At 56.9% G+C, this 13,528-nt stretch overlaps 2 protein-coding genes across 2 annotated transcripts in view; one reads left to right on the forward strand and one right to left on the reverse strand.

The window, feature by feature from the left end:
- Positions 1–6,868, reverse strand: part of XPO7 (exportin 7) — a 48,808-nt gene extending 41,940 nt beyond the window's left edge. The window contains exon 1 of the mRNA XM_074808197.1: positions 6,794–6,868. Within this exon, the coding sequence (XP_074664298.1) occupies positions 6,794–6,811 (18 nt within the window). The 5' untranslated portion in view covers positions 6,812–6,868. The remainder of the gene's footprint in view (positions 1–6,793) is intronic.
- Positions 6,869–8,117: 1,249 nt separating this feature from the next.
- On the forward strand, positions 8,118–13,305 carry DOK2 (docking protein 2). The gene is made up of 5 exons (XM_074808195.1): positions 8,118–8,535; positions 9,784–10,080; positions 10,199–10,307; positions 10,715–10,896; positions 10,968–13,305. The coding sequence occupies exons 1-5, from the start codon at positions 8,473–8,475 to the stop codon at positions 11,868–11,870; spliced, it is 1,554 nt and encodes a 517-aa protein (XP_074664296.1). The 5' UTR covers positions 8,118–8,472; the 3' UTR covers positions 11,871–13,305.
- The last annotated feature ends 223 nt before the right edge of the window (positions 13,306–13,528 follow it).

The following is a 13,528-nucleotide window of genomic DNA, read 5'->3' on the forward strand; positions in this document are numbered from 1 at the left end:
ATTATCAGCGACAGATTTCTCTAAGGCTGCCCAATGGCCGTAAGGGTGTCAAAATACCAACTGACTTTGCACTTGTGTGCAAGAAAGCAGCGACAGCGATGGTGCTGATCAGTCAACGCAATCCAAGTTCGAGTGCCGTGCCAATCCGCCTGTCTGATTCCTGTAAACACATTCTTGTCTGATTTTCCTGGTTTTGTGTTATTAACAAGAATGCTGAACAATATGTTAAAAGGAGAACTGTAAACTTTAATTTAAAAAGTTCAGCTAGGGACCCGCAGTTAGACTTTGAACTACCAAAATGCTGCGAGCAGAAAGAAGTGCTCTCACATTCTATACGGAGTTTGAATGATCTCAAACAAGGGAAAAGGGGAGACGACAGTCTGTTAAAAGATGAAAGGTGTATTTTCTCTTCTAGTGTTAAAACGAAACTTTTTACTCTCGGGCTGGATGTTGATTTAGATGCAAGACTCGTAGCAGGTAAGTGCCGGTAAGCCAGACGGCCCCGCGAGCACACAGCGCGATGTTTAACCAGCACTCCTGCTCCGGGTACCGCAGGACAACACACGACGCGGCACGCGGGGACGGCCTGGCACCGTGCTCTCCTCTGCCCACCCGCAGCACGGGCAAAACGGCAGGAGACGCAGCCCAGCGTGGCTATAAACAACAGGAGAACACATTACACAGTGCAATCATTGGCCAATTGCACCCAAAAATAGTTTAAATTGTCAAAGAGCTGCTAAAAAAATACTTCTTGTTCACAGCACCCAACTGTGGCACGTTATTTTTCTGAAGTGCAGCACATTTTTCAGCCTGGTGAATTACTTCTGATTTCCAGAGGAGAACAACAGGCAAGGGGTGAAGGAAGAGAAGGAGCAGACTATCAAAGCACATTTATAATGTAGATCTTACATCACCCAATATTCAAAGTATGCCACCAGTAAGATGTCAAGCACCAGAGCATAAAGCTGATGTTTTATCCTGACCACACCAGGGCAACGAGCTTCCTACTGGCAAACCGTTACCGGAGTTAGCAGGGCCCACAAATAAAACTTCACATTTTGTCCTTGATGAGGAACAAAAGCAAAAATGTCAAGCTTTTGCTGAAATATCTTCTGGGTGGTTTAGCAACTATCCTCCAACAGTACCTTTTATTAGTTTGTTAGAACTAACGCATACTAAAAATATCCAACAAGAACACACCACCAGCGTCAACAACTGCCCGCACGAGGCCACACCAACCATCAGCTCAGTGAGTGACAGATCCTTAAGGTCTGGTCCGACTCTGAAGGTATAAGAAGCATTTAATTAAAACTCTTCCCTCTAAGAAGGTCTAAGTCCTGTATTCCTTGCACAATCAAGAACAGGGAGAACCCAAATCAAGCCAGAAAGGACCTACCACCAGCTAATTGCCCAATCAGTGGGCTCTGACTTCAGGCTATCAGAGATACCTTATCGTGTTAACACCTGGGTGTGTTTGGCTCCGACATTTCCAGAGGTGACACCAACCAGGCTTGACTGGAAAAACTAAAAAAATTTTCAGGTGGTCTTTTCCAAGACTACAGACCCACTGTGGAGAAGAAGCCAGCTGTGCCAAAGTCAGACAAGTAAAGAAATAACAAAACCCTTCTTGCAAATCAAAGCTGAAGATGTGCAGAGAGCATCACTGGGTATCACACAAAGGGCCAAAGATGCAAGAGCATAATTATGTTGGGAAAAATGAGAGTAACCTCAGACACTGGCTACTCTTACAAAAAAAAAAACCACCCACCTAGATTCTTGCAACTAAGCCACACAACTGTACCACCAGAAAAGCATTGCAAACTATTCATAAAAGCCTTCTTGAAACCACAGTTTAGAAGCAGGAAGACAAAAACTACATTTTTGCTGACAATTTTAAGTAGCAAAAATGTAACTTCTTGAACTTTGTTTTAGTGGGCCTGAGCCCTATCAACTCATAGAACACCACTGCACTGTCCAAAAACAAGGGCAATGAGACATTATTAACAGTAATAAAGTTCTTGAGCTACAGAGCATTCAGTGTTCTCTTAAAATGATTAAAATGAACAAATCCTCCTTAATTGTATTAGCGTTGGCTAACCCGAGGGAACACAGCTCGGTCGCTGAAGCAGGGAGAGGAGACCAGCCATCTGACAGCACAGTCCCAGCCCCGACCTCTCTGCCCTTCCCTGACTGTCGTAGCAGGTACCCAGCTCACGCCGAACAGAGCTTTACCTTTCCCCTTCGAGATACAGAAGCTCGGAGATCTTCAGGTGAACTATTACGGGTGGAATTATAACCTAAACGCAGAGTAGCTCCAGCTCACTGAATTCAGCAACAAAGTCTCCCACAGGCTTCAGTGAGGCCAGGATTTCACCCCGAGCCCGGCCCTTGGCAGGCTGCTAATGAACGTGAAAACCCACAACGAGGCCACCACGTTCTCCTTTCCCATCTGGGCTTCAAAACACCATCGTCTGGAGAAGAGGCGCAGCAGGCTGGGGCTGCTGCCAGTAACCACGTATCAGACACCTTCCCTGCTACCTAAGGGACCCCGAAGTACACCCCAGATGTGGCTGGGGGACCAGGAATAAGCTGCTAGCCCTGGAGTCCCCAGAGCCAAAAAGGAGCGTCCACTTTTATTACATCCAAGTTTGGCTGCCGAGATCTTGAGATACTGAACTGCAACCGTATCCCTCCACCTTTCAGCTGAAATCCAACTCTCAACACCCACCACTGGTATTCCGCAACCACTGGTGCTGAGCATCCAACAGTGCAGTTTAAAAATGAAAAAGCTTAATTTGCAAAAGAAATGCTGCCAGATCTATTTTTAGCCAAAGCAGTGTTTCCCCCTCCCCAGGTCCTGAGCACTCCTGTGGGCTATTCTGAGATAAACCCAAGTCCTTAGTAAGAGCTTTCAGCAATTCCAATGACACTCGGAAGGTAAAAGCTTGAACTAAAACAAACGAAAAAGTATTCTAAGCAATTTGTAGTTGGGCAGCAGGCTACATCGTGACTCTTTTACCAAGCAAGTGCAAGGTTACCGAGATATCAAATGGGAAACATGCATCTTAAGTCTCCAGGGTTTCCTCTGGAGCAAGCTGAACGTTATAGATTTCTAGAGCCAAATTAGATTTTGTGTTTGAGCCAAAACAACGTCCTTTAGAATACAGAAACACACAAGGAAAAAAAAACATTTGGGTCCTATTAGGCATGGAGAAGGAATTGCCCTAGGAAACAGCCTTGAAAAATCAAGTCGTGTCCCCCTCAGTACACGAGCATGACATAAAGGAGCCTCCAAAACCAGTGAGAAAATCCCCGTGTCCTTCCTCACACTCACACTCGTGACCCGTTTCTGTGTATTACCAACACATGGTGGATGTGACACAAGAAAGCCTATCCAAACACACTTTTTAATGATTTTTTTCCACTGAGCTCCCTCCACAACTATATCGAGATGAAAGAAGTCACTTCTGTCTGCAGCCTGCTCGGTGAATCTGGAGGCCCCAGCAGAACTGAACCTGCACAAACACAAAACTGCTCCAAACACGGAAGTTTTCCGGCTTGGAGCAAAGCGCTATCAGCTCATTTAACAGCTAAAAAGAGAAAACTCAGTGCCAATCTCTGGGATTTGAAACACCCAGTCCTGAACCTAAAATCAGATAGTGTGGAAGCAAAAAATGGGATGCAATTTCCTTTTTAGATGCCAGAATTCTTATTTTTCTCTTACAAGTAGCCACCTCAGCACCTGTCCTGTTCCTCTAATGAGCCCAAATTTCTTCCATTTCAACTTGGAGTCAGGCTACCAAGAACAGACAGTAAGTCGTCAGACAGAAGCAACACCAATTTTTAATCAGTGCAATGATCTTTTTAAATTCAAGACAAATGAAACATTCAATATACTAAGTCACAGAATTCATAATCATCCTGCAACAAACGTTCTCCCACAGGAATATTCACATTCAGTAAGTGCATCCCATTTTAGGGCAGCAGCATAGCAAACATCTAAGGGGCCAGCAAAGTGGAAGAAAAACAAAGATGACATAAATCTGCTTCCAAGAAGGGGAAAAAAGGGAGAAGGGGATTCCTATTTGCCCACAAATCTAACTGCGGTGACATCCTCACTGCTTTCCTCCGTCTCCACTGTGAGCAAGTTTAAGTGCTGCTTACAAGACTTGAAATATTAATTCCAAACAAGGTCGTATGAGCTTTTTGAGAAGTGGAAAAGTCGGCGTACGGCAATTTGCTTTAAGACTACAGGACTCCTTTTCAGGCACACAAAATCATCTGATTCTCCCTGCTCCTGTATCAGTATCACTGCATCCTTTGTTTCCAGACGCTGAACAGTCCCCCTTGAAGAGCTGCTCAACAGGAAAGCACCAAGCTAGCTTTGACTACACGATTCCCACCAACAAAACTGGTGGGCTCACGCACAATTTGCATAATGTCTGTTTTTTCAAGATGATATTCTCTTTCATTAAGGCCTTAAAAGTTTGTCTTTATCCCTACTGTTGCCCCATATTGTAAATAACTTCAGCACAGATGCAGTCTATAAATAATGCTTTTGTACTTCATCACGTATTAACACACCAGGTACAACCCCAGGAAGCTCCACTGTGAACATGTAACACCCAACCCAAAGCTCTCAAGCAGCAGCAGCAGCAGGACTTTACTAACCTGCTAAACTCTGCGCAGCTTTTGACAGCCGGTATTTATTTGCAAATCCCTGTTCCCATTAAAACAGGACCAATTCCCACAGCATATGTCATAAAACCAACTCTCTCAATTATTCACACTGATAGTCAACATCTCCCCGTGACGCTGGATAACTCAATCACCGTTCTGTTAAACGAACACGACGTTTGATAGGGGAGCCTCCGCAGCTTAGCTCAAGCCTTATGTCCAAAAGACTGGCGTTTTGCATTAAGACCTCTCACCAAAAATTTAATTTATTAATAAAAACCACTACTTCCTCCAGCCACAAAGATCCACAATCAGTTTTGGAGGGAACATCACGCTCTCCTTTCTTGAAGGAAAGCTCCTCAGAGCTACTGCTTAATGCCTTTACCTGCAGCAAAGAGAAAAAAAAACCAGAGACAACAACACCCAAGCAAACCCCATCTAGCTAAGGCACATAACAATTTTGTTAGCTATATTTGTCCTGCACAGGAACTGCGCCAAGCTGCAGGTGCCTTAACTGTATTTGCAAATCAGTTTTCCTCTGAGTGGAACATCTTCCAAGCCTCTGACGTTAAACTTTAACTAACCAAGTTGAACACAGCAATTGCAACCCTGTTCTTAGGGCTTAAACTTCCATTTGCTCAATTCAATATTTAACAAAGAAAAGCAGGGTACGAAGCACAGTTTTAAAGCAACAAGAGCAGCTGTTCCACCTGCCTTCAGTGTCAAAACGCAGGCTCGCCAGCTAAGTTTTAAAGGTAGGGCTCGACTCATGGCAAGCGAATTCAGAGTTTCTTCAGTAAATTTAGAGCCTATGAATTGTTTAATAATGCAGTAATTCCTCTCCTCCTCTGAGATTACCCAAGAGACGTTTGCCAGCAACCTTGCCAGACAACCTGAGAGCTGTACGGCTCTATTCTGAGTTAATAAACTGCTCACCCTTGTGGTTCACAAGGGTATCATGTGAAGAATATATTTATTTAAAAGTTGCATGGATAATATGTAACTACCCGTGTCATTACAGTTTAGCCAGTCTTTTGGACACCATGCAAATCCTGTGCGAGTTCAACTAAAATATTATGCAAAAACACCCTCACCATTTCCCCCAGCTGTACCTATTTTTACTTTTTCTGTCAGTGACAGCACCGACTCTTCAGAGGGTTTTCCATCTCCTCACGCAAGCCTGACTCGGTTAAAGCCACCCTCACCTTTGATTTGCCTCCCGGCTCCTGTACACAACAGCAGCGTGCTTATCCGCGCAGGGTTTCGTTTTTAACGCTAATCAAAACAGTTTACCTAAACGCCTCGCAGCTGGAAAATAAAACAAACGCGACTGGGCAAAGCAAGAATGCAAAGCCCAAAGCTGGGGCGAGGGACGGCGGCTGCAGGGGCCTGGCTCCCGCAAAGACACCGGGAAAGACGGGGCTCGGGCAGCGGGGGGTGCTGGAGCGGAGCCCGCTGTTCGTTTCCAAGGTGGTGGTGGGGGGATCCGAGTTTCCTTTCCCCAAACGTTTGTTACCGGCGTTGCTAGAAAACTCCACAGCGGCGGCGGGAGGAGGCACAGGCCGCTCGGCCGGTAAACACCGGCGGCTGCAGCCGCCCTCCCCCGGTGAAGTCGCCCTCCCGGCGGCCTTTCGCCCCGGGGAGGCCGGGAAGGGCCCGGCGGTGACACATGCCAAAGCCTGGAGCCGCCCGGGGCTCTCCGGTAAACACGGCCCGCGGAGGGAGGCGGACGGGGAGGGGGGGGCGGGCGGGCCGCGCCGCCGGCCCAGCCAGGCCGCTCGCCCCCGCGCCCGCCATGCCAGTGCCCGCGCCCCCCCGCCGCCCGGCCCACACGCGGCCGAGGGCCGGGGCCGCGCTGTCGCGGAGGGGGAGGAGACGGGGAACCCCGGCGGCGGCAGCACCTCCACCGCACCGCGGGGCCTGCGGGCCCGCTGCCACCCCCGCCGCGCCGCGCCGGGCCGGGCCTCACCGGGCCTGGTCTCACCACACCGGGCCGGGCCTACCCGCGCCCCCGCCGAGGCCCGGCCCCGCGTCAGGCCGGCCGGGCGGAGAGGGGAGGCGCATCCCGCCCGGCCCCACGGGCGGCCCCGCGGCGCGGCCCCCCCCCCCCCCTCACCTGCACATGATCCGCCATTTTGCTCCATTCATGCTCCGCTCCCTCCGCCTCCGCCGGGCCCGGCACGCGCCCGCCCCCCCCCCCCGCGCGCGCTTTCCCCGCCCGCGCGCACGCGCGACGGCCCCCGCCGCCCACTGCGCCTGCGCCGCGCGCCCGGCCCCGCCTCCCCGGCGGGGGCCACGCCTCCTCGCCCCGCCCCGCGGCGCGCCCGCTGCGGCGCGGGTGACGTCACGGCGGCAGCGACGCAGCGGAGGGAGGGGCGGGCTTTGTTGACATGGCGCTTAAAGGGGCCGCGCGTCCGGAGGGCCCTGCCACCTACCCTCGGCTCCTGGGGCCCCCAGTGTCTCGCACCAGTGCTCCCAGTGTCCTGCAGCTGTGTCCCCGATTCTCTGCACCAGTGCTCCCAGTTACCCCAGCCAGGGGCACGCCTTGTGCCCCAGCAGCCCCTGCACCAGTGCTCCCAGTACCACCAGTACCCAGCACCAGTGCGCCCAGTGCTTGGAACCAGTGCTCGCAGTGTCCTACAGCTGTGTCCCCGATTCTCTGCACCAGTGCTCCCAGTTACCCCAGTCAGGAGCATGCCTCGTGCCCCAGCAGCCCCTGCACCAGTGCTCCCGGTGCTTCCAGTGCCCCAGTACCCAGCACCAGTGTCCTGCAATCATGTTCCTGCACCCAGTTCCTTGCACCAGTGGCGTCCAGTTACCCCAGCCCCTGCACCAGTGCTTCAGCAGCCCCTGCACCAGTGCCCCCAGTTACTCCAACCCCTACACCAGTGCTCTCAGTACCCCCAGCCAGGGGCCCAGTGCCAAGGTGGCAGCTGGGGCTCCACGTTGACTGCTCAGTCCCAGTGCTGTTGTCCCAGTTCCTGGCCAGGCACCCCAGTCCCAGCACCCTTGGGTGCTCCTTTGCAGTGGGGGGGCTGCAGCTGTGGGGGCCTCTCCTGGCCTGAGGAGGAAGCCTGAGTCTCCCGAGGGTGCCCAACGCTGCCGGGTCCCCACACACCCGGGGCTGGGGTGCTCTGTGTCCCCCCACAGCGCTCCACCAGCCCAGCCCCTGCCACCCCTGTCCCCATCCCACGTGTCTGGCCACCAAACAACCCCCCGGTGCTGCCCGCAGCCTCAAACCTCTTCCTCCCTCCTCTGCATCATGCCGTCACCTCCCCCAGCTTGTCCCCTCGCCCCCTTCCCAGCTACATCGCGGCTGGTTTTGCAGCTGGGGACTGCGCCACCCTTACTGGGAGCACTGGGTTGTGCTGGGATGCCTGGGAGCGGGCAGATCAGCAGAGCTGCCAACGGGGCAGCCTTCGGAGCCGCCTCTAGACCCATTTCACAGATGGGAAAACTGAGGCACGGCCAGGGCGCTGCCCGTGGCGGGGCTGCCCGATTCCTGGCGATGCTGCAGGCACGCGGCAGCCGGTGTCGGGGGCCGGGGCGGGCGTGCGGTCGGCTCTGCCCTTTTTGGTAAGTTCGCAGGCGCAGGAAACCAAAGCCCGCGCCGTGCGAGCGTAGGAAACAGAAGAGCCCGACCGCACGTCACATGCTGAGACAGCACAGCCTGGCGCGACGGCAGCGCTGCGACAGGACGGGGGTGTGTGGCCGGGCCGGGACCCCCCCTGGAGCTGTGGGGTGGGGGGGGCCGGCGGCACAGAGGCAGCGTATGAGGATGCTGGTGGCTGGAGGATGGAGGAGGCGGTGGTGAAGCGGGGTGCGCTCTACCTCCAGCTGCAGCAGACCTTCGGGAAGGTGAGAAGGTGGGGGGGGGGGCTGCTCAGTCCCCGGGGAAGTCCCACGGGGGGGCTCCATTGGGTTGGATAAGGGGGTACGGGGGGGGTTGCGTGCGAAGGGAACGGGATGCTCCTACCCGTTGGCTCCCCCACCGTCCTTCGGCTCTCCACCAGCACGTTGGGCCGGTGGGGACGGGCAGGGGGTGGCAGGTGCTGGGGACATATTACAAAGGGAACCCCCCTCCTCCTCTCCCTGTTGGACCCCCCCAGGTAGAGGCTGTGCGAAACGGGCCAGAGCCGCGGCGCAAACAGATGCAACCCCCAAAGCCTCGTGGCTTCAGTGGCTGATAACAGCCGGGGTTTGGCAACGGCTCCCGCCGGCACCGCTCTTGTGTAAGAAGGGGAAGGAGCCACCCGGGCGTCTCCGGCTCCGCGCTCGGGCGGGAGACAGAGTTGAGGGGCTCAAAATGCCGCAGGCAGGGCGAGTGTGAGGCAGGGTGGCAGGCAGGGCAGGCAGGGCAGGCAGGGCAGGCAGGGCAGCAGGCAGGGCAGGCAGGGCAGCAGGCAGGGCGGCAGGGCATTGCCTTCCTGCAGCAAGGCAGCTGCCGCCACACACGAAGCCTGTGATGGTGGAGGATGGCGCAGAGGCCACCTCCGCGGTGGGTCCCCAAAACACGTCCTGGCAAAAGGGTGCAGCGTTTCGGCAAAGCCTGCCGGCCCTGGCAGGTCCCCAGTGCAGGGAGCTACCGTGGAGGATGCTCCATTTCGGTGCAAAACTTCCCCTCCCGCCGCTTCCCCTCCGCCGTTGCCGGTGCCTCCCACGCGTGGGTGCGCGGTGAATCGCCGCCTCCTCGGCGGGCGAGTCAGGAATCGCTTCGAAAGTTGGTGTTTTCAGGGAAGATGGAGCGAGCAAGGAGCTGAAAGTCCTTTGGCAGCGGGGGGCCGTCGGCACGGCTTTTGGGTGCTGCAGGGTGGGCGCAGGCATGCTGCTGGGTGAGGCTGGGATGCTGCCGGTGCCTTTCCTGGCTGGAAAGCCTGGCCGCAGGCTCTGTGTCGGGGAAGCTTTTCCTCACGCTGCCCAGTTCATGTCACCCCCGGCTTTGGCCTGGGCGATGGTGCAAGACCCTGCCCGGACCCTGGAGGGGTTTGCAGCGATGTCCCGCCCCGGGTTCGTGCATGATCCCAAGGGGATGAAAACGGGAAGGGTGAAAAGCAGAGCTGGCCCGTGCTGGGCTTTCACTCCTCTCGCTGCTTCTCCCCACGGCAGAAATGGAGGAAGTTTTGGGGCATTTTATACCGGGAAAGCTCCTGCTCCACCGCCCGCCTGGAGCTTTTCGAGGGCTCAGCGCCGCCGGCTGCCGAGAAGCTGCGGAAAGGCGAAGGCAGCAAACGGCTGGTCAAGCTGAGCGACTGCGTGCACGTGGCGGAGGTGAGCGGCGACGCCGGGTGCCCCAAGGAGACCGTCCCCTTCCTCCTGGAGACCACCGACAAGCGGTACCTCCTGGCCACTGACGGCACCGAGGTGGCCGACTGGATCCAGAAGCTGTGCGAGCTGGCCTTCCCGGTACGCACCGGCCGGGGATCACCAGGGCACGGGATACAGCGGGATCTTTGGGGGGAATCCCGGGGGGTTGCTGCGATGGGGGGATGCACTTGCTCACCGGCTGCTCTTTCCCGGGCAGAGGAGCAGGGAGGAGCAGGCAGCAGGCAAGGATGGCCAGCAGAGCTCACTGAGCACTGACAGCCAGTTCTCCATGGAGGAAAACTCCCTCTACAGCTCCCGAGACAAAGGTAGGCACTGGGAGGTGGGGAAGGTGCAGCGGAGTTGGGTTTTCTTGCTCAGGAGGCAGCGCGTGTCCTGCAGCATCTCATCCCCCCGCCGCCTTCCAGAGGCACCTCGGCTGGTTTTGCCCCCCAGAGCAGCCCCTGCAGCAGCTACACGTGGGCAGCTTGGTGGAAAGTTTCCTCCTGAAATAGCCTCTTCCTGCTCTGCGGTTTGGCAGGGCCGGGTTTCGCTGTGCTATCGGGCTGCTGCCGTGTGGCTGGAGCCCTTGAGCCCTTATCAGCCGGACGCCGCTTCCCCGCCGCTCCGGCTGCAGGGGTTACGAGCCCCACGGCCCCCCTCTGCAGTGGGAGACGCAGCTGTGCTCTCGCAGAGCTCCTTGCACGTGTTAAATGCTGCTCTCCTCCATCCCCAGCCGGCTTGGAGCAGGAGTTCAAGGTGACGGTGAGGGCCACCGAGTCCTCCGAGCGCTGCCGGCTCTGGGGCCGGTTCATCCTGCGAGCCAGCGAAGAGGCGCTGGAGCTGCGGGATTTCCAGACCTCGGAGATCCTCTACAGCTGGCCCTACCGCTTCCTGCGGCGCTTCGGGCGGGATAAGGTAAGGGTGGTCCGGGAAGGGTGGGCTGGCGGCGGGCTGCAGCACGGGGACCTGATCCTGCCTCTCCCCAGGCGACCTTCTCCTTCGAGGCCGGCCGGCGCTGTGCATCCGGAGAAGGCAACTTTGAGTTTGAGACCAGGCAAGGCAACGAGATCTTCCAGGTGATCGAGTCGGCCATCAACGTGCATCGTGGCCGTGGGGCCGAGGAGCCGCGGCGGGGCGGCCCCGGGGATGACGCCTCCCGGCTGCTCGGCCATGCCAAGAAGCCCAGTTGGTCGCAGGGGCACGAGGAGCCCGGTGGCACCAAGGGTGCCTTGTTGGAGCCCACCTGGGAGGGGAAGGTGCCCAAAGCCAAGCTGATGATGCCCCCCAGCAGCAGCCCTGGGACTGGGGAGCTGTCGGGCGCCTTCCTGCCCTCCCGCAGTGCTGACAGCCCCTACACCGAGCCCTTCAGCTCCCTCCACCGGGGGAACCCCCAGGTGCTGGAGAAGGGCCGGAGGAAGGATGGTCCGGCCAAGGTGGCCACCGAATCCGAGTACGCCATCCCCTTCGACACCATCGCCAAGACCTTCGTGGCTCACAAGTTCAGTAACCTGGTCCATTGCCCCAAGGAGGTCCCCGACCCCTTCTACGACAGCATCAAGGAGTTAGGGGGGCAAGCGGGCAAGCAGCCCCCGCTGTGCCCCACCGCCGCCAAGTCCGACCACATCTACGACGAGCCCGAGGGTCTGTCCGCTCACACTGTCTACGACGAGCCCGAGGAGGTGAAGGGGGAGGCGTGGAGGCTGCAGGCGGCCCCGGAGGAGCCCCCCGGGCACGAGTACCCCTACAACCCGCAGCGGGATGACTACGCGGTGCCCAAGAGACCTGTCACTCTCCGGCAGCCCTTCCTGCTGCAGGGCAAGGAGTGGCTGGGGGACACCGAGTACGACAACGTGGCCCTCAAATTCACAAAGAAGAGGAACCTGCAGTGAGCGGGATGGAGGAGGAGGAGAGGACCCCCCCGCCCCAGCCCAGCAGAGCTGAGACCCCCCCCCAGGTCAGCACACCCATGGCTGGAAGGGACGGGGCGAAGCGCTTCCCTCCGCCCGAGCATCCCCCCAGAGCGGCGGGGCACATCTGGCCAGCTGATGGGGCACATCTGGCCAGTTGATGGGGCACATCTGGCCGGCTGCGGGGCACATCTGGCCGGCTGCGGGGCCGGCAGCCGGGATGTGCCCGCTGGAGGGCAGTGTGAGCCCGCCGTACAGGCAGGGCAAGCAGCGGTTGGGCAGGGCCCCCCCCCCCCACTACCCCGCTCCCCAGCAGCCCCCCCAGTCGCACCCCGCAGCCTCGGGGCCAGCGCTTCGCACCCGGCTCCTGCGCACCGGACCCCAAAACGCTCCCCACTCCCCATCCAGCCAAACCTCGGGACCCCCAGCTCTGCGTGTCGCGGACCCCCCCAAGGGGTGCACACCCCATCCCATGAATGCAGCCGGACGGTGCGTACCCCCAGGGACATCCCCCCCCCCCCAGGGACACCCCCCCCGACCTCGAAGGCCACCCCATGATGCGCAGCGCACACAGCAAACACACCCCGCCTGCAGATTTCTCTTCGCACACCCCCCCCCCCCCCAAATCTTCGCCCCTCTCAGCCCTGGCTGCGGTGGCACCGTGGCCACACGTGGCCCCCAGCCCCCCCCAGCACGGGCCCAGCTCTCAGCCCCCCCGCAGCAGCGTCGTGGCCGGGGCTGGGCACCGCGCTTGTCCGAAGGTCACGCCACATCCTCGCTCAGCAAGAACAGTGACATAAATTTCTACTGTCTCAGCCACGTTTTTATTTTTAATTTTTTTTATTTTTTATTTTTTTTATAAAACCACTTTCCAGCTCCTCTGAATTATAGATGAAACACTCAGCTTTATTGTCATGGTGATTTTAGTGGCTGGCTCCTCTCCTCCCAGTACAGTGAGACCAGTACGTGGCCTGACACCACCTGACTTGCTCTGGGTCAGCCTGCTCCTCGTCCTCTTCCTCCTCCTCCTCCTGGCCACCTCTAGCCCTGACATCCAGCCGCTCAGCTGGGCACAGTGGGAGGCACCAGCCCCAATCTCCCATCGGATGATGGTCCCCGGGCACAGAATGATCCCCCAGGGCTGCCCTGGGCTCTGTCGGTGCCCATCACCCCACACGGGCCCTCTCCGGTGCCACGACGGAGGGACCCCGGGAGCTGCTGCCGGTCCCCAACACCCCAGCAGGTCTTCCACTGAAGGCAAAGAAAAGGCATGAATTATTTATAATCTCTTTCAATCAAATAAATGCTTAGGTGCTTGAGTTAATTTCCTGGATCCTGAAAATCCAAAGTGCAGACTTTTAATAAGGCAAATTAAGTGCTTTATATATTACACTGATTAAAGCTCCATATCAATCTATCTATCACACGCTGAATTGAACGGGCCGGGAAACAAACATGTCCCCGACAGCCATGCTCCCCTTGTGCAAGCAACCTGCTCCATCCGGGGTCACGCAGGGCACAGGGGGTGCTCCCTGTGCAGAAACACCACAAAAAAAAAAAAGAGAAAAACCAAATCTAGTAGGTTTTTCCAGTGAGGGAACATTGGACCGAGGAAGAGCATGGAGCGAGGAAGATCTGGC

This window comes from Strix aluco, chromosome 28, assembly GCF_031877795.1.
Source record: "Strix aluco isolate bStrAlu1 chromosome 28, bStrAlu1.hap1, whole genome shotgun sequence".
Classification (NCBI taxonomy): Eukaryota; Metazoa; Chordata; class Aves; order Strigiformes; family Strigidae; genus Strix; species Strix aluco.

Coding starts and splice junctions, on each gene's coding strand:
- DOK2 (XM_074808195.1), top strand. CDS start 8,473: ATGGAGGAGGCGGTGGTGAAGCGGGGTGCGCTCTACCTCCAGCTGCAG. Junction 8,536..9,783: donor TGCAGCAGACCTTCGGGAAG/GTGAGAAGGTGG, acceptor TCCCCACGGCAG/AAATGGAGGAAGTTTTGGGG. Junction 10,308..10,714: donor CTACAGCTCCCGAGACAAAG/GTAGGCACTGGG, acceptor CTCCATCCCCAG/CCGGCTTGGAGCAGGAGTTC.